The sequence below is a fragment of the Chelonia mydas genome, chromosome 3 (genome assembly GCF_015237465.2).
Source record: "Chelonia mydas isolate rCheMyd1 chromosome 3, rCheMyd1.pri.v2, whole genome shotgun sequence".
NCBI lineage: Eukaryota > Metazoa > Chordata > Testudines > Cheloniidae > Chelonia > Chelonia mydas.
In genome coordinates this window covers 135,443,984-135,463,731 of record NC_057851.1, presented here as the reverse complement: position 1 = coordinate 135,463,731, position 19,748 = coordinate 135,443,984, and the positions used below count along the sequence as shown (strand labels likewise).

The 19,748-nt window shown below is 42.7% G+C and overlaps 1 protein-coding gene across 14 annotated transcripts in view; it reads left to right on the top strand.

The window, feature by feature from the left end:
- CEP170 (centrosomal protein 170) overlaps positions 1-19,748 on the top strand; it is a 188,873-nt gene that overhangs the window by 59,729 nt on the left and 109,396 nt on the right. For all 14 annotated transcript variants that reach the window (XM_043543338.1, XM_043543343.1, XM_043543345.1 and 11 more), the window contains 4 exons: positions 416-505; positions 15,077-15,155; positions 18,227-18,285; positions 19,239-19,401. In XM_043543338.1, the coding sequence (XP_043399273.1) occupies positions 416-505; positions 15,077-15,155; positions 18,227-18,285; positions 19,239-19,401 (391 nt within the window). The remainder of the gene's footprint in view (positions 1-415; positions 506-15,076; positions 15,156-18,226; positions 18,286-19,238; positions 19,402-19,748) is intronic.

Genomic DNA, 19,748 nt, shown 5'->3' with positions numbered 1-19,748 from the left:
CTTGTTGTTTCCACATTATTTATCCATGTTACAAAACCGTCTCTCTGCTAGCAATCCTTGGGGAACACCTGGTACAACAGAATATACTTCTAGCCCATCTGAAATAATGTGGTAGTTTTTACATTTCATTAAGGGCTTGTAAATGTTTGGAAGTGTTGTAAATCTAAACTGTAGAGGCTTCTAGTGACAGAGTTCTAGAAAATATAACTCAGGACCATGAAACAAGGAAGGTCGGGTATCGTAGATAAATCACACAAACACATTCAGTTACTTTGATAAACGTAGAACACGTCAATAGAAAGCACATAACTGTACCTATGTTAGTATGAAAAAGATTGTCTGTAGCTTCTTCTCTTTTCATCTGTAGCTTTCCTATTATCTCCTTGCATTAATTTTAATCTTTTTAATATTTCAGTCACGTAGTGTGGACAAGCAACATGCTGTAGTTAACTATGATGCCTCTTCAGATGAACACTTGGTGAAGGATTTGGGCAGCCTAAATGGGGTAAGTTAACAAATCTAAGATGGCTTCCCCAGTCATGTAGGATATATCTTTTAAAAAAAAAATTGAAAACAAACAGATAATTAACAAATAATCATGAAGTTCTAGTAATGCAAATGAGGAGAACAGCTAAATAAAATGTTTTTATTCCCTGCTACTATGGAACATTTAAAAGGGGCAAAGTTAAATGTTACAGTAATACCAGAGCATGTTTGTGTTAAATTAAAGTTGAAGTAGAGGAAGTTCAGAAGAATAAAAATGAACATGATGTAAGTATTTGTATTTGTACAGCATATATTGCAGTGGGTTCCTGGTCCATGACTAGGGCTCTTAGGCACTATGTTAATACAAATAATAAAAGTACTTCTGTAGCATTTCAGAAATACAGAAGCAACAAATCTCTAGTTGAATTAGGTCAGTATATAAGCACACTAATAGATGGCATCACACTCTCTAAAATTTTAGTGCTAGGGAAAGCATACTTACTGTAGGAAATCATGTTTAGCCATGTTAATAATGAATTGGAATCCTTTTTCCTCTTTTTTTCTGGAAAAAAAGGATATGTTGTATACTTATGTGAAAAAGTTATCCAGTAGTTGATTTCATATACAATTATTTTCCCATAGTTTATTTTGTAATTTGTCTTTGCTATTTTAGCATATCTTCTTTTTTCATTGTAATTTATCTGTGAATATCATGTAATAAATGTGAAGTAGTGGATAGAAAATCTATAATATAATAAAGAGGCAATAAAGTTCTCAAGAGCAGAACTCTTCATAAAAAGCTTCATATGATTTTTTACATTTTAAGGGACTTCTAGGGATTGCGTTTGCAACCTGCTGGGTAAGCTTTCACCTTTCTGTAAGTGTGTTAAATATATTAGAGTACGTCATAGTAGTTTATTTTAAAGTTTAGCTACTGTCATATTTTAGTAGTCCTTTTAGACATTACCATATGAACTTTATATAGCCTGTAGCTGTGACTGAATTAAAGAATGTGAAGTATAAAACCTGTTTATTTTACAGTAGAACCTCAGTTACGTACATCTCGGGAATGGAGATTGTTCATAACTCTGAAATGTTCGTAACTGAACAAAACGTTATGGTTCTTTCAAAAGTTTACAAGTGAACATTGACTTAATACAGCTTTGAAACTTTAGTATGCAGAAGAAAAATGCTTCTTTTAACTATCTTAATTTAAATGAAACAAGCACAGAAACAGTTATCTTACCTTGTCAAAGCTTTTTAAAACTTTTCCTTTTTTTTCAGTAGTTTATATTTAACACAATACTGTACTGTATTTACTTTTCTTTTTTTATGTCTCTGCTGTGCCTGATTGTGTACTTCCAGTTCCAAATAAGGTGTGGATCTGTTCGTAACTCAGATGTTCGCAACTCTGAGGTTCTACTGTATATTTAAAAAACATGTTCACTGTGACTCCTGGGACTGTACTTAGTGAGAATGCCATCTCTTCAATGCACTTCAATTCCTGTAATATTTATGACAAGCTAAATCAGTATTGCCCATGTGTTTATCGATAGTCTTTGGTTTGTTTTTTTGTTTTAATCTCCCCAGCATCATGCCTCAGACATAGTGTGATAGCTCACCCAACATGCAAAGGCTACATATCAAAGGATTCCTTATTTTCCCCAAGTTAGGGTAGAGAATATTAGGTCATATGACTGTAGTCCTTACATTTTTACCCATCTCTTCCTTCTGAACCTCACCCGTTTTCTGCTAAACCTGATGCCCATAGCTCATAACTTTCGTTGACATCACAATGTCATACTTCAGCCAAACAACAAAAGTTCCTGGGCAGTGTATACAGTAACTTCACACCTTTCACAGAACTGAAAAATTAACATTTCCTTGGTACACACATCACAACCTATTTTCATTTATGTTCTAACAATATGATCCCAGCTAGTAACATATGTGATGCTTTAAAAGGGTCAATTTCCTAAAGCTGAAAACAAGTATGAGCAAACATAGAATGGGAGGAGAAATTTAAGACCAATTCAAACAATTCCAGATCCTTGCTTATGTTTAGGGCGTTTTCTCTTTTATTTTATTTTTAAAAGGGGTAATTCCTTGCTTGGCTCTCTTTTTTTTTTTTTTTTTTTTCAGTCGGACCAGATGGCATACTTTTGTGCAGTTTTTTATTATATTTTAAATGACAGTCTTTGTAGCCTACTGTAGAGAGGTCATGCTGAGGTGTGAGGAAAGTTAAGGCGGGGATTTGCCCAACCCATTGTTGTCCATGCAAGCCCAAATGGGTAGGTAATAGAATGGATAAGAAGCTGCCACCTCTGTTGTGGTAGTGGAGCCCTGAGGTGTTTGTGGGACTTCTGCTCTCATGAGCCTTGATTGGTCTCTTCACAACGAGAATTACTGTGTTTGTATGAATACAGAGAATTGTTGCTTTGTAAACTTAACACAAACAGCATCTGCCCTGTCCTCTTCCTTCTTCACATACTTGGCCAGTAACTCTACTATGATCTCCATAGTTCGACAGTGGCAACGTGGTCAGCAGGTCATTTAGACACCCAATCATAAAAAAAGTTTTCCAAATTAGTTCAGCTGAGACTCAGATTTCTTGTCAGACAAATTCATTAGTACATTATACTTCACTAGTATGATGGCTTCTTTTGTGCCATGCTCCAAAAATAGTTTAACAGTGATCACAAAGAAGCAGGTGCTGGTGAGAAACCACTTGCAAGAGACTTGCATAGGTAAGGGGTTTCTGAAAATATTGACCTTGAACTAATAGAGTGCAAAAACTTGACCAGAAGGGTCACTTTGGTGGTGACTTGAGCACTGTTAGATGGTAATGGGCGCTGTTAGGGCATCACTTGCTGTCTATATTAGATATGTCCACATGTGGTCAGACGGTTACTACTCATTATGTCAGGGGGTGGCCAAACCGTGGCTCTTTTACAGTTAAAGTGCAGCTCTCGGAGCCCCCATGTCTCCCCCATTCTCCACCTGCCAGACTGTTTGGGAGAGCTCGGGGCTTATGCCCTGCAGTGAGGTTGTGGGACCCTAGGGGCTTCTACCCAGCAGGGCGTGGGAGTCTTAGGGCTTCAGCAAGAGAGGTGTTGAAACCCCGAGCACTGGCAGGTGTGCCCCAAGGGGACTGGAGCCCTGAGACCCCATGACCCCACATTTAAGAAGCCCCTAGCCCCACCACCCCACTGCAGGGTTGAAGTCCCAAGCCCAGGCTCTCGAACTTCTGAAGATTGTAATATGCAGCTTGGAGGGTCAGTAAGTTTGGCCATCCCTACATTATGCAATAATCTGAGTTTATCTCTGTGATGGACTCGATCACAGAAACCCCCTTGGGACTGTCACCTGGTGTGCTGAGCCTACCTATGAGCCCGTTTTCCCTGCCAGCTTGGGACTCCAGAACCCTGTCTTGTTGAGCCAGACATGCTAGTCAGCTCCAACACAGACCCAGGGTCTGAACCACTCGCCCCAAAGCTGCAGACTTAGCTGAAAACAACTTAAGAAGTGCTCCTGTCTCCAGCACCCAGACACCCAGCTCCCAATGGGATCCAAACCCCAAATAAATCTGTTTTTACTCTGTATAAAGCTTATACAGGGTAAACTCATAAATTGTCCGCCCTCTATAACGCTGATAGAGAGATATGCACAGCTGTTTGCTCCCCCAGGTATTAGTCACTAATTCTGGGTTCAATAATAAGCAAAAGTGATTTTATTAAGTATAAAAAGTAGGATTTAAGTGATTCCAAGTAATAACAGACAGAACAAAGTAAGTCACCGAGCAAAATTAAACAAAACATGCAAGTCTAAGCCTAATACATTAAGAAACTGCATACAGGTAAATCTCGCCCTTAGAGATGTTCCAATAAGCTTCTTTCACAGACTGGACTCTTTCCTAGTCTGGGTCCAGCAATCACTCAAACCCCCGTAGTTACTGTCCTTTTGTTCCAGTTTATTTCAGGCATCTCTTGGGCGTGGAGAGGCCATCTCTTAACCCAGCTGAAGACAAAATGGAGGGGTTTCCAGGGCCTTTTATGTTCTTTCTCTTGTGGGCGGAAACCCCTTTGTTCTCCTGTACAAAATCATAGCAACAAGATGGAATTTGTAGCCACCTGGGCAAGTCATATGTCTATAAATGATTCAGCTTTTTGCAGGCCAACACCATTGTTTACATGTTAGTTTGAACGTTCCCAGGAAAGCTCAGATGTGGATTGGCGTCTCCCAAAGTTCATTGTCAGTTAAGTGTTTCTTGATTAGGCACTTACTGATAATAGTCCTTTTTCAAGAAGCTGACCAAATGCTTCACTGAGGCTACTTAGAATCAAACACATTGAGATACAAGTACATAGCCAATATTCATAACTTCAGATATAAACATGATACACACATACAGACAGCACAGTCATAACCAGCAAACTATAACCTTTCCATAGACACCCCACTTGCCCTCCTCTGTACAAGACCTGGTGCAACCATAGGACCCTGGTTGCAACAATGATCTATATGGTCACAGTTCATGTCAACTACGTCACAATCTCCTTTCTGGAAATAATTAGTATTACAGGTTTGTGTAAATTAGCATATATTTTCTTCATTATTTTCTGTTACAACTTTTGCTATTGAATCCCCACTATACAAGGGGTGCTGTTGTCCAGTACTACAATACACTTTGGTCTCTGGGATTTAAGCCTTACGCTTACTGCAAAAAGTCTATGCCAATGAATGACCCTCATTCCAGATGCCTAAAGTGCCTCCTTGAGGGTCACATTTGAGTGCCACATCTTCAGAGGATTGAAAAAAGGACAAAAAAGGATTGAAGGGTGAGACTGCATCCACCTTCTGCACCTTCCCACTCAGGGCAGGTACCAAATACTTTCCCTTTGGATAGGAGTGCCTCTCTGGACACTGCACCAGAAAGTCATCACTGAACCCCTTTTCCAGTGTCAAGAAAGAAGCACAAAGCATTGGAATGGCATTCCTCAAAGGAGCCAAGCTCCTTTGGAAGGTCCAGCTCCCCAGTACCATCCACTAATAAACACCTGAGGAAATAAAATGTTACCTGGAAAGACCACCCGCTTCTCATCAGGAGTTGTTGGCAGTAGTACCTGAGCCATTGGACCAACTCCCACTGCAGTGCCAACCTCTTCGATGCAACAATAGCAGCATCAAGGAAATACCTTGGTACCGATGATGCCAGAGGGGACACAGCAACACAGGACCAGCTCTGCATCTCAGTACAAGATTCTCCGGTGGCACAGGAGACACACCAGCCAGTACTGGTTCCTGCTTAGACTGTGTCTACAGACTTACTTTTAAGACAAATTCAGCCCTTGGTACCGTGTGCAGCTGCGTCTTCAGACTATCCAGCACTTCCTTGCCCAGTAAAGTCCAGAGTAAACCCAGTATGCTGTCCCTGATACCAACATTTTCAGAGGATGCCACCTCACCTTGTCATCAACTGGTGTAGCTCCTCAATGGTCAGGGAATTCAGAGTCCTCCTCTGAGTCTGAGGTAGGTTTTGATGGCCCTAATATCTGCGATAGAAGATGACACTTACCTTCATAATGAGGATTCCACTCCTGTTACCCATCTGATTTCCTGAGATCAGATCAGAGACTCAGATCCTTGGAGTGGTTGTGGCTGGGTCCTGTGCCTTACCAACTGCCTTACTGGAACCAACTGGGCTTGCCTCCCACCACCAGATACCCTGATTCTTTATATAGATCCCCAAGCAGACATTGGGCTGGTTCCCATGAGGAAACCAATGATGATATTGCCAATACCAAGCAGAAACCTCAATTTGAGCCTCAGATTTTGGAATCTCAATCCTCCTCAGTACAAGAGGCTCATACTCAACTTTCTTTGCACGTCACATCATCACCTGACAAGGCTGTGGTGCTGGGGATTGTTATCTTGTCCAGGACAACTACAGGTCCTCAGGGCCTACCATGAGTTACTAACAAAAATAGCTACCTCTCTTGGCATTCAGATTTAAGAGGCTCAGGAGAGTTTCCATAGGCTGGTGGACATACTGCATTTGGTAGGATTTTTTTCAAGTGCATCTACATATAAATGAAGCCATTGTGGACCCTACAAAATCTGTGGCAAATGGCATCCTCTGCCTCCAACTACTAACAGGACTAAGAGAAGGTACCATGGCCCTTTGCAGGGCTATGGACATTCTTACATCCACCGTTTGTCACATTCCTTAGTTGTTTCAGCAGTGAATGAAAGAGCATGTCAGGGATCGCCTTCTATCCTAAAGGACAAAGACACAAAGAGACTAGACCTTTTCGGTAGTTGGCCATAGCTGCCCTACAATTTTGTATCTCTAAACAACAAGACTTGTCAAATAGGACTTCTCCTTCTGCAACAATTGGTTCAACAGGGTTCTCAGACAAGTTGCCAGAGAGTGCCTGGCAGAAATTCCAGTCCACCTTGGAATGTGAGAAACTGGTGTCTAGGACCTCTGATAGCTGTTTTAGATTGGGCAGCTTTGGTAGACAGAGCCATGACATCTGCAGTAATGAAGCAGAGGTGTTCATGGTTTCAACCGTCAGGTCTCCTGCAGGAGGTCCAGCAGATTATCCAGGATCTCCTCTTTGAAGATCCTTCCATCTTCTCACAGAAGACAGATGAAAAGCTCCTCAGTCTCAAAGATTTGAGGGCCATGTTGAAATCATTCGGAATATACACTCCTTTCCATAAAAGAAAACAATTCCACCCTCAGTGTCTTCAGATACCAGCTCTTCTCACCTATGCAGTCTGATCACTTCTGGAAAAGTTGGGGGGGGGAAATACAGGATAACTCCACCTCCTCAGTTTTCTTCCATGATGCCTTTTTCAACACAGTCTGGAAATCCCAAGCAGCCTGTTTGATTCTCTTGTTGAGGGCAGAGTACTGGATCATTACGTGCCAGTTTCTCCCTCCCCTATTTTTTCCCAACAGGTTATCCTATTTCCATGTGGTTGGGTCCATATGATCACAGATTGTTAGGTTCTTAGTACCCTGGAACAGGGATAAACACTGCAGTTTATTTCCATCCCTCCCGTCTGCCTTCCCTGTCCCTCTTCAACAAGCACTCTTACAAGGTTGTCCTCCTCCAGCAGGGCCAGTCTCTCCTCCATTTGGGAGCTATAGAGAAGGCTCCCCCTCTCTGCTGAGAGAAATGTTTCTATTCATGTTACTTCCTTATCCCAGAGGCCTTGACCATATCTCCAACCCAGCTAAACCAGTGAAATTTGAATAGCTAAAGCAAATAAGGTTTCTCATGATCACTCTAGCCTCCATAATCCCCTCCCTGGACTCTCGTGGCTGGTACATTACCTTCAGTTTTTCATGTGGTTATCCATGACAGCCACAGGAGATTCCTATGATTTCTAGTCAACAGCACCCATTATCAGTTTACAGTCTTGCCCGTTGACCTGTCTACTGCTACGCAAGCATTTCCAAAATGCATGTCAATAGTGGCTGTATTCCTGATAAAGGTGCTTTATAGCTCAGTTGTGTACATTTGCTTGTGGAGAATACCTGTGTTTAAAAATTTCCAATAAGAGTGCAGATTCTTCTTCCAGTGATGTCCCCATGGGTGCCCAAATGTAGGTGCGGCAGCACCCCCTGCACCTGGAATTGAAGATCTTCATCAGCAGTGCCTGTTGGACTGCACGTGCTTACCTCTCCCTCCACACACACACTGTGAGAGGGACGTATCTATAGCGCTGTGCAGTCTGACCACCCCACAGTTCCTTATCTACTGCCTTTGGGCAGGGACAGCATCCACAGCAGAGCCTGCTTCTCCTTTTCCCTTAGTAGATAGTACCTTACCTGTCAGTTTTAGTGTAGTTATTACTACTTCTTCTTCTTCTCTTTTTCTCTTTAAAAGAAGTACTTTTTTGTTTTATAGTTGCTCCATAGATGAAGTTCTTCTTAGAGTGCTTGATCATGTCGATTCCGTGTTAGGTGTGGGTGCGCCATGTGCACCGCTGCCAGAGATGTTTTCCCCTAGTGGTATCTGTAGAGTTGGCTCTGGCACCCTCTGGAGTGCCGTACTCATGCGCCGGTACATGAGGCGCCGCCAGCCCTGCACTGGCTCAGTTCCATCTTACCGCCCATGACAGTTGCAGGAACAGTGCTTTTTCTTCAGCAAATCTCTAATGGTTTCTTCTGATTCCTGTTGTAAACAGATGTTGTCGTTACAGGTAAGTATTATATAGTTTCTCACTATTAGTTAGTCCCCTTACAGGATATCGTTCCCAGGATGGGGCATGCCCTGGTCCCTGGGCTTCAAACCATGTGTGGCGTGTGCTAAGCCTATGCCGGTCAGCGACCCTTACTCCAGCTGCTTTAACTGTTTCAGGGAAGCCCATGTTCGTGATAAGTGCAGGATTTGAAGGGGCTTCTGCCTGTGAACCCAGAAGGAAAGGGACTTTAGAGTTAAAGCTATCCTGATGGAAGCTGCGCCGACAGCTGACCCAAGACTGCCAGACTCAGCACTGAGCATGTCCACCTCAGAGTGCAGTGCTCCTCCAGCACCATGTCTTTCTCGGCACCATTCAACATCCCGGCACCAAGGAATAGATAAAAGAAGTGCACCAAGATAGGGCGCTCCCCAGTGCCCACGGGGAATACGAAAGACTTAGAAAGAGAGTTGCAACCCGCATCAGGCCTCTCTGTCTCGCAGAGTTGTGCAACCCTACCAGCCCAGTCCGGGACCCGCTCTGTATATCTGGCAAAGATGTACCACATCTTAGGGTGCAGTCCATGCCTGAGGCCTTCCAGGCAGCTAAAGACTTCATGGCTTTGCTGGTCCCTCCTACACCCCATAATCGGCAGTCGGTTACCAAGCCAGTTAACAGGTTTCAGAGTAACAGCCGTGTTAGTCTGTATTCTCAAAAAGAAAAGGAGTACTTGTGGCACCTTAGCGACTAACCAATTTATTTGAGCATAAACTTTCGTGAGCTATAGCTCACTTCATCGGATGCATACTGTGGAAACTGCAGAAGACATTATATATATATATATATATATATATATATATAATGTAGCTCACGAAAAGCTCACGAAAGCTTATGCTCAAATAAATTGGTTAGTCTCTAAGGTGCCACAAGTACTCCTTTTCTTTTTGCAAGCCAGCTAAGACAGTTCTCTCATGGGGCAAACCTGCTTTAGTGTTCCCACAGTGGTCCCCTACATGGTGCCAGCTACCGTATCCGAGTGCATCCCAAACCTCGAGATAGCATTTCCCAGCTGGCCAGCAATGGTCACTGTCCTCCAGGAGCCGATCACCTGAGCCCCGGTACCTTGCTTCCAACTCTAGACATTGGTTTCTGGAACCCAGATATTGCTCTTCCTCCGGGCACCAGTCCCCGGAGCAGCACCAATCTCCTGAGCAGAAATGACGCTCACTGGAGTCTCAACGATGATCCCTGGACTCCTGGAACCCATCACTGGTCTCCCATAGCCAGTCCCCAGAGCATCACTCCCCAGCAGCCCATCATAGCCGTTTGAAGTGTGCCTCGGTTGTGCTCCCATGGTCTTCCTACAAGGAAGGGATCATTGGATTCTGAGACCACACCCCCACAAAAGAGGCACCATCCTCTGGCATACCAACCAGATGTGGGCACCATTCCGCCTGTGGCCCCTGAGTCGATGGCCAGTCCAGTGGCAATGCTGGAATCCATGGGGGTTCCCTGCAGTACTAAGACCTTTCTCCCATCCACCTTTGGTGGCGGTGTCAGAGAGGCGTGCCATGTCCCCCCCTCCCACTCCCACCCCCTGCCACCTGCACCGGAGCAGACATCGGACTCAGAGCAGGGTATTGAGACCCCAGGTCCTCCCCCAGCAGAGATGGTTTACGGAGAGGTAGGAGCCCCCATCCCTCCCCCACTGGTGGCTTCTTCCTCATCCTCTCCTGACGAGGCGCACGCGGGCCTCTCTAAAACTCTGTTCGTGGATGACTTTAGAGCTCATCAGGAGCTCCTCAAGAGGGTGGCAGCCAATTTGGGCCTTGAGGCAGAGGAGTTTAAGGAGCCCACAGACCCGCTCTTTGACATCTTAGCCATGGCTGCCCTTTCTAAGGTGGCTTTGCCGGTGCATGAGGGGGTGATCAAACTGGTAAAAGCCCTCTGTGGCAGACCTCCCTCATCTCTGCCCCCTACTTCCAAATGGGCACAAATGAAATACTATGTGCCCGCAAAGGGGTTTGAATATGTGTTTACTCACCCTCCTACAGGATCACTAGTAGTCTCTGTGGCTAATGAGCAGGACAGGCAAGGCCAGACTAATTCTACTCCCAGAAATAAAGAGGCCAAATGTCTGGACCTGTTCAGTAGGAAAGTTTATTCTCCCACAAGTTTACAGCTCCTCATTGCAAATCAGCAGGTGTTGCTGGGGCGATATGATTTTAACATTTGGGACTCACTGGCCAAATTCAAGGGCTCTCTGCCACAGGACTCAATACAGGAAATTGTGGCCATCACGGGAGACGGAAAAGCGGTGACTAGAGCATCTCTCCAGGCAGCTCTGGACGCAGCGGACTCAGCAGCCAGGTCCATGGCATCAGCAATGGTTATGAGTCATGGTTTATGGCTGTAGTCTCCGGGACTTCCCCAAAAGGCACAGCAATTGGTCCAGGACCTCCCCTTTGAAGGTGCTGCCCTGTTTTTGGACCAGACAGTAAGCTTCACGGCCTCAAAGATTCTAGGGCCACGTTACGCTCCTTGGGCCTCTGTATCCCTTCGGCCTCTCATAAACATTTCAGGCCATCACAGCTGTCTTGCTTCTCAAATGTGACTAGGCATGAACCCCATGAGAAAAAAGGGAAAGGGCTCAGATGCTGACAGAGCCAAGCACCATTTTCCACTGCCCAACAAGGCACCAGCCATTTCCCAAGCAGCAAAAAGCAGGCCTTTTGAATGTGCGCTTGGGGACAGATTACTAGTCTCCCTCCTGGATCAGCAGCCCCCTCCTTTGCTTCTGGACTGCCTTTTGCCCTACCTCCCTGTCTGGGTGGCTGCTACATCAGACTGCTGGATACTGAGCACCATCATAGTGAAGGGCAATCCGCTTGGCATGCGAGGTGTTCCTCCGCCAACTCGCGGGCAAAACAGTGCAAGTGTTGATGAACAATACAGCGCTGATGATCTACATCAACAAGCAAGGAGGGCCCCGTTCCACAGTCCTTTATCAGGAAGCCCTCAGACTATGGAACTTTTGATTGAAGCATTCCATCCACATAGCGGCCACTCACTTCCCCGGGGAATGGAGCATGCTAGCAGATCACTTCAGCTGGTCCTTCTCCTCTCACCACGAGGTGATAATCTGTGCCATCTTCCAGAGGTGGGGGACTCCCCAGGTGGATCTGTTCACCATGGCGGAGAACAAGAAGTGTCACCTCTTTTGCTTGAGACTCGGCCAGGGCAGGGCACTCCTATCTGATGCCTTTTTCCATCCATGGTTGGACCGGCTGCTGTACACTTTTCCGCCAGTTCCTCTGGTTCACAAGGTGCTCCTGAAGATAAAAGCGGACAAGCCAAAGGTCATCCTCATTGCTCCGGCATGGCCTCGCCAACACTGGTTTGGCATGCTCTTAGACCTAGCAGTCGCAGCCCCATGGACTCTCCCCCTGAGACCGGACTTAATTTCACAGGATCAAGGGCGGCTTCTCCATCCAACCCTCACAGGCCTACACTTGACAGCATGGCTGCTTTGTGGCTGAATCTGGATGAGAGGGAGTGCTCTGTCCAGGTGCAGCAGGTCTTGCTACATAGTAGAAAGCCCTCTACCAGGGCAACCCTACCTAGCCAACTAGAAATGCTTCCCATGTTGGGTGGTCAAATGAAGTCTTTCCCCAAGCAGCATCGCTGCAGTCCACGTAAAGCTCCAAGACCTGTCTCTGTCTTCTGTAAAGGTCTACTTGGTGGCCATCTTGGCTTTACACCTGCCTTTTCAGAGCAGATCAGTTTTTGCCCATGATATGACACTCAGGTTTCTGAATGGCATGGAGCCACTTTATCCTCAAGTTCGTGACCCTGTCCCACCTTGGGATCTGAACCTGCTGCTGTCAAGGCTCATGGGGTCCCCTTCAAGCCATTAGCTTTGTGTTCATTGATGCTTCTCTCATGGAAAGTTTCCTTCCTGGTCGTAATCCCTTCGGCCTGCAGAGTCTCTGAAATTACAGCGCTCCCTTCCAAACCACCCTATACAGTGTTCTATACAAAGACAAGGTCCAACTGCAGCCCCACCCTGCCTTCTTGCTGAAAGTGATGTTGCAAAAATCAGGATATATTCCTGCCAGTATTCTTTCCAAAGCCTCATAAATCCAGCAAGAAATGCAGTCTACATACCCTGGATGTTAGATCGGCATTGGCCTTCTACCTCAAGAGGACCAAGCCCTTTTGCAGTAGCAGAAAAGATGAAAGGCCGGCCGGTTTCCTCCCAGAGGATCTCCTCGTGGATAACTGCCTGCATCAGGTTCTGCTGTGAGCAAGAAAGGGTGTCACTGCCAACTGTCTTGACCACCCGTTCCACCAGAACGCAAGCTTTGTCAGCAGCCTTCCTTTTGCAGGTACTGATACAGGACATCTGCAGAGCCGCAACCTGGTCTTCAGTCCACACCTTCACATCCCGTTACGCTGTTACCCAGCAAACCAAGGATGGCATAAGCTCTGGTAGAGCAGTGTTGCAAACTGCAAGACTGTGAACACCGAGCCCACCTCCAGGGATGCTGCTTGTGAGTCACCTAATATGGAATCAACAGGAGCAAGCACTTGAAGAAAAAATGCTTACCTACCTTTCATAACTGTTGTTCTTCAAAATGTGTTGCACGTGTCCATTCCATGACCCACCCTCCTACCCCACTGTCAGAGTTGATGGCAAGAAAGAACTGAGAGGGTGCAGGGCTGGCGGTGCCTCATATACCGGCACATGAGCACAGCACTCCAGAGGATGCCAGAGCTGATCCTATGGATACCATTAGGGGAAAAATCTCCAGCAGCGTTGCATGCAGTGCACGCACACCTAACATGGAATGGACATGAGCAACACATCTTGAAGAACACCAGTTACAAACGGTAGGTAAACATTTTTCTTGCCACCAGGACTGGCAAAAACAGATATTTTTGTGTTCACTTCTCATGAAAGACACTGAAGTGCCATGCTGACATGCAACCTTATGAAAAACTAGACAGAAATGGCTTCTTTGCTTAATTCTGGCAGCCAGAAAAGGTTCCACTAACATTTTGGGGAAGGAGTTTCATTTCTGTATTCTCAGGAAAAGTGCAAGTTTCATCCAAAATTAGATTTAAGTGGACAAAACAAATATTTGAAGATTCAAATTCCGGACATATATTAATCGTTCAAGAGTTTTGTCGGTGTTTTTTGGGGGGAAGTGGGGGCTCCCAACCTCCAAGATGTTTACATCCATTTAAGTTGTGCCATCCCATTACAGAATCATGTAATTATAGATACCTCCAGTTTAGAATATGATGGTCACCTAGGCCATCTTTGAATATAAGGCCTATGGACATCAGAAGAAATTAGATTTCATATGGACAGAATTGAACTAAACAATTTTCTGGGCACTGAAAGCCTTTCTTTCTAAGATTAAAGATTAGTCTTTGCAGAACTAGACAAGCAGTGCCACAGCAATGCAGTACTTCTGACTCCATGCCATTGCATGTCAAAGTTTGTGGGCTAGTAACTGGAGTTCAAGTATATTGATGCCACACTTCTACATTTGCCCTTCTTCCATATGCCCTTCTTCCATCACCACTAGTTTTTGGAATTGCTGTTTCCAGGCAAAAAATGGTTATGGTAAAGATTGCTTTCTCCTTGGGTCTATGCCAGCATAGTGAGTAGGCATTGATACAGATGATCATTCTTTTAGATCTGCTTTTTAAAAGTTCTGAATTTGTGCAACTTGGTAGACCTCGTAATGAGTAGTGGTTTTCTGTGAAGACAACATAGTTTGGACAAATTCTGTTATGACAGCAAGCAATCTTTGCATCAGAACCTACAACATAACATGGTCTACATTTCTTGTTTTTCATAATTTTAAAACTTTTTTTTACAGTTATTAGAAATTGTTTCCTCGGTGCTCAGATACTACAATGTTGAGCGCTATATAAAAGCCCAAAAGGATGGATGATGGTAGTATCAAGGAAATCAAGAGTCAGTTAACATTCTTAAAATAACTGCAAAACTGAACATCTATATGGATTGGATAAACAAGGCTACCAGGAAAAAACTATTTGAGGGAACAGCATATTGTTGTAATGAACAATTCCAGTACATACTACTAATATGATTAAAATGGTAATAAGCTTTACAAGGTTAGTCTGATTATACCACCCTAATTAGCTGACTCTAATATTTCATTTCCTTCTTGAAATACTTTGTTAGGCGTTTAATAGCTCTACACAATTGTTTAATTCACCAATAGGATCATGCATCATTAATCAGTAATGTTAATTACGTAGTGCTGCAACTTCTTGTGCAAGATTAGATTGGTACTGGAAGTTTTATTACATTTTGAAGTATAACAATATCTGTTTTCTCCTTTTTATTTTGTAGACGTTTGTGAATGATGTGAGGATTCCTGAACAGACATACATTACTCTGAAGCTTGAAGATAAATTGAGATTTGGCTATGATATCCTTGTAATAAAAATGTACAGCTATTTGCAATGCATTTTTGTTGTAAAAGTATATTAGCTCTTCTTAGTTTAACTGATCATAAAGTGATCTGATTTGCATGCTTTTCATATTTCTTTAGTATTTATTAGGAGTAAATCTGCACCATATATTCCTCTGCTCATCAAGAAAATATGAATTGGGGAGAACCTGTAGTTTTAGAAATATTATGCCCAGTGGCAAATCAAGGATGGACTAAGGAATGTTCTGTGAAAAACAAGGGCTAAAGTAAGAACTTTAGACAGTTAAACTGTTGCTGAATGTTACAAGTTCCCGCTAGTATCAGAGATTAGCTGTGCTGCTGAAAGTACCATGGCCATCTTATTAATACTCTGTGCTTTTCAGTGAAATGTTAGTGAACAGCAACAGTAACAGAGAGAAGGTGAAGAATCAGTAGTGAACAGCCATACGTGCACATTGAGGAAGACAATGCTGGTTACTTAGTGAATGCTGACAAATACCTTGTAAGTGGCACAGTATTTCATATAAATGCTTTAAACACTAATTCAAAGAGAAATATGGAACTAATTTGTTCTGGCTGTTACAGTCAACGTGTCTGGTGAGGTTTTCATAAAGGAACTAGGAAGAACATGAGCAGTCCAACTCCAGAGAGAAAATCAACTCCTACACTGAGTGGAACAAAATTTCCTATCTCTGTGTATGTTGCCCATCAAGAGGGAGATGAACAACAAGACTTACAGATGGTAAAAATGAGATTAAGCAATGTGAAATGTACATCAACAAATATCCTCACTGTAAGTCAGTTTGGTGAGCTGGTGTTTTTCCAGTTTGTATAATGAAATCGCAGTAACGTCCTTTGGCATCTCCATGTGTCAGAACCCAGTATGTGAGGTAGTAAACTCTTGCAAAGCTGGGCAATGTGTCTGTTACATGCCTTCTCAGCTTTTCCAGTGCTCCCTGGAAACATATAAAACGATAGGAAGGATAGAGCAGCCATGTTACCCTTTGTCTTTCTAGCTGAAGAGGCAATGGCTGTCAGGTTTGCTTAACCTAGCAACGGACCTTCCAATGTCTCTATCTCACAGAAAAGGTTTGCTACTGGAAAAAACATTCCTTCATCCAGGACCAGACAGCTTCAAATTAGACACTGCAGTGAAATAATTATCATCACTCTCATAGAGCTGAAACAGAAGTTAACACAGAAAACTTATTCTCTTGGCTGGCGCAAACTCAGTGTTAAATAACTGAAACACAGCCTTGAGTTCCTCCAGGAAGGCCTTAATGTGGATGTATGAATGTCCCAGCAAAAAGGTGAAATCTCTATAATGTATAGAGGCATAGTATAATGATATAAGTATAATATAATGTTAATAGCCTGTTCAAGAAAAGGAAGTTTTGTGTAAATTCCAACATTAAATGCTTCCTTAGGTCAACAATCCATATTCCAGCCTCTCAAAGTCAGCACATGACCTTGGAACCTCTCGTTCAGCTCCTTACTGTGCTACCCAGTTTGAACTCCTTAAGGAGCTATCATTTCACTTCCTATCTATTAAAGTAGACATCTGGATAGCCGTTGTCTCCAATCAGATGAGTTTTGAAATCTGAATGTTTCTCCAGTGAGACCCTGTATTGTATTTTTAATTCAGACAGGTAGTCTTCACAATTCATTCATTCCCAAAGTAAATTCAAGAAATGTTCCTCCTTCTGTTAAGCATCAAAATCTAGTCACTAGGAGCACTGATAATCTGAGTACTCATGTCACCTGTATTGAGATCTGCTGGGCAGCTTCATGGCCATCCGTAAATTGAGCATATTGGTCATCCAGTCTCTAGTCAACTTCATTTTTGGAGAAAGTCGTATTCTTTACACCCTAGTGGTCAGAGGAAGGAGGAGTGTAAATAAATACCTCATTTTAGATGTCCATATTTAAAGGATGAGTCTGCATCCCATCCTGGAGGCACAATCCTGTGAAAATCTGGTTGTAATGGATCTGTGGACTTGAGCATGATGAAGAATAGGAAAACTTACGTGTGCCTATCAGAAATTCCCCCTTTTTTTTGAATAATAAGATCCACAGATCTGGCCTGTACTGCAAACAAATAGAAGATCCAGAATAAAAATGGAAATTTACATTCAAAGATTTTGGGTTTGTTTCATTAGGGGACATTGCCCATGCTCTGCAGTAGTATAAGTTGTGTTTTTTCTTCTAAGTATAGTTAACACAATCTGTAATTTAAGAAAGTACAAATGAATCATCCTGCCTGTGGAAGATGTCACTACTGGAGCTAACTTCAGGGGACTAGGACGTTACCTTGCATCCAAAGACTGACTGATCTTGTTTGAGCCCCACACTCCAAGTAGACTAAGGTACCCTGTGGACCTCACTACTTAAAAAAAGAAAAAAGAAGAAAAAAAAAAAAAGAAAACTTCCAATTAAGCACAGATAAATTTTCCAATTCTAGACATTGCTCTAAATGTTAGTAATTAAATGGAAAAAAAGAATAAGATGGTGACATAACGTTGGTCACATACACTGATACATAAGTATATCTCATGATCTTTCATGGTCAATCCTTGTCCTCCCAAACCTTTGTTTACTGTCATTCCTTGTTGTATGCCTAATTTGTAAACTCTTCACAGCAAGGACTCATCACTTTTGTACTACTGTATTTACAAGCTATTGTACTGTATTTATTACAAGTAATGAATCAAAATGTGTTTATTTTGACAAATATACTTCATAATATGTTAGTCATAAATGTAATTTTTTTTTGAAAACTATCTTAATAATATGAGACTACATTATAGTATCTTCTGGATCTTTTAGAAGCTGGATGAGACTGTCGGGTTTTGTGAGAGCTTTTGTAAGTAAGCAAAGTAAGAATTTATCAAATTTCTAATCTTGTATTGTTTTGTATTTTCATCCTATTAAGTTACATTTATTCCATTTTAAAGAAAAAAATCTCAATTTTTTGCTGTGGCTTATCTTAAAGTAAGACTTTCTGTCTCTAGTGTAAATTTTTTTGGAGCTGTGAAACTTTTCAGGTTGTTTTCCTTATCATTTCATACATACTAATCTTTTTACTGTAGTCAGAGGTGAAATGAGGGTCCCTGAAGAAGCCCTTAAGGTAATAACATGCAATCACTACTGTCACAGTTTAAGGGTTAACTGCACCTTTGGCCTCCCCTCCCCAAATTTTGCATTCTCAGGGCAACCACTTAAAGTTTCAAGTTTTTTAGTGGTCACCTTTCTCATGTGAAGACCCATGTCTCTCTCTCCAGGCCGGGTTTTAGGCTTGCAATCCCTCTGCACCTCACTGTGAGTTCTCCAGCAGATCTGACTTGGGTCCAGCAGTGGTTCACTCTTTCTCCAGGTGCTAGACTACAACAGTGCAGACCAGTTATTAACCAGCATTCACAAAAAAAAGTACATTTACTCTTGAGTCATAAGCATCAAAGACCAAACATTAAAAGCAAAGAAACAAACAAACAAACAAACAAAAAACCAAACACCCACATCATCCAACAGATCTACACATATGCTAAAAGCTTACTAGAAGTCACTCCAGTTCCAGCATTTGGCTCTGGTTGGTTTCAGTCTTTGAAATCCCTCCACTGGGTTTTCTCTCCTGGTTTTACAATTTCACATCATGTTTCAGATCAAGAGCAAGAACACCCTGGGGCAGTTCAGCTGTTTCTTTATAGAATCTGGGCATTTGATCTCTGGCTGACTGTAACAGGTAACACCAGTCAGTGCTCTTCTTCTCAGGGGGCAAAGCTTCAAAGTCTGAGTTTTTGAGTAACTGGCACTGGGGATTTTGTATTAACCGCCCAATCCCCCAGGAAACCAACTTACTGAACCAGGACACTGAAAAGGCATTCAACATCTATTATACCAGAAGTCCATGACTCTCTGGCACATTTCAATATACTAGTCTTTCGAAGTCCTCATGCTTCCCAGATTTCCATCTGTCACACCTTTATTTATGTATTCTGCCCTTCTCTGTATATGTATAACTATAGTTTATGCAGTTTATTTTAGTTGAGATCTTTTTCTCTTTTTTTCTTAAATGTTGTTTAGCATGAAAAATTTACAAGTCAACTCCAGTTATCCCAAAAATCCTCAGAGGCAGAAGGATCAAAGCCAGTCAGCTCCACAGGTGTAGAGCCAAAGGTACCAGATGCCACAGGTGAAGTGCATCACAAAGCTACAGAAGCATTGAAATCTGAAGAAAAATCTATGGGTGAGATAAATTTTTGTAGCAATACAAAGTATAATTAGAGAAGGCAAGTTTTTTCTTTCCTCAGATATTTCAGCAGATACTGTAGACATGTTGCAGAAGAGATTTTTAAATATATATATTTTTAAAAGGTTTAATAATAACCCTCAGAATTTCTAGCTTTCTTTATCACAGCATCTAGACATGAATATAAAAACTTGCATAAGTTTTTTGCTCTGAGTTTTCTGAATTTCCAGCTCTTCCCCTGCACACAGCCACCACACCCAGTGCAAACTTTTGTTAACTTTAGCAGTGGTAGAGTGGCACTTTATTGAATTTATTCACTAATGAAACTTTTCAGTTAACCAGTA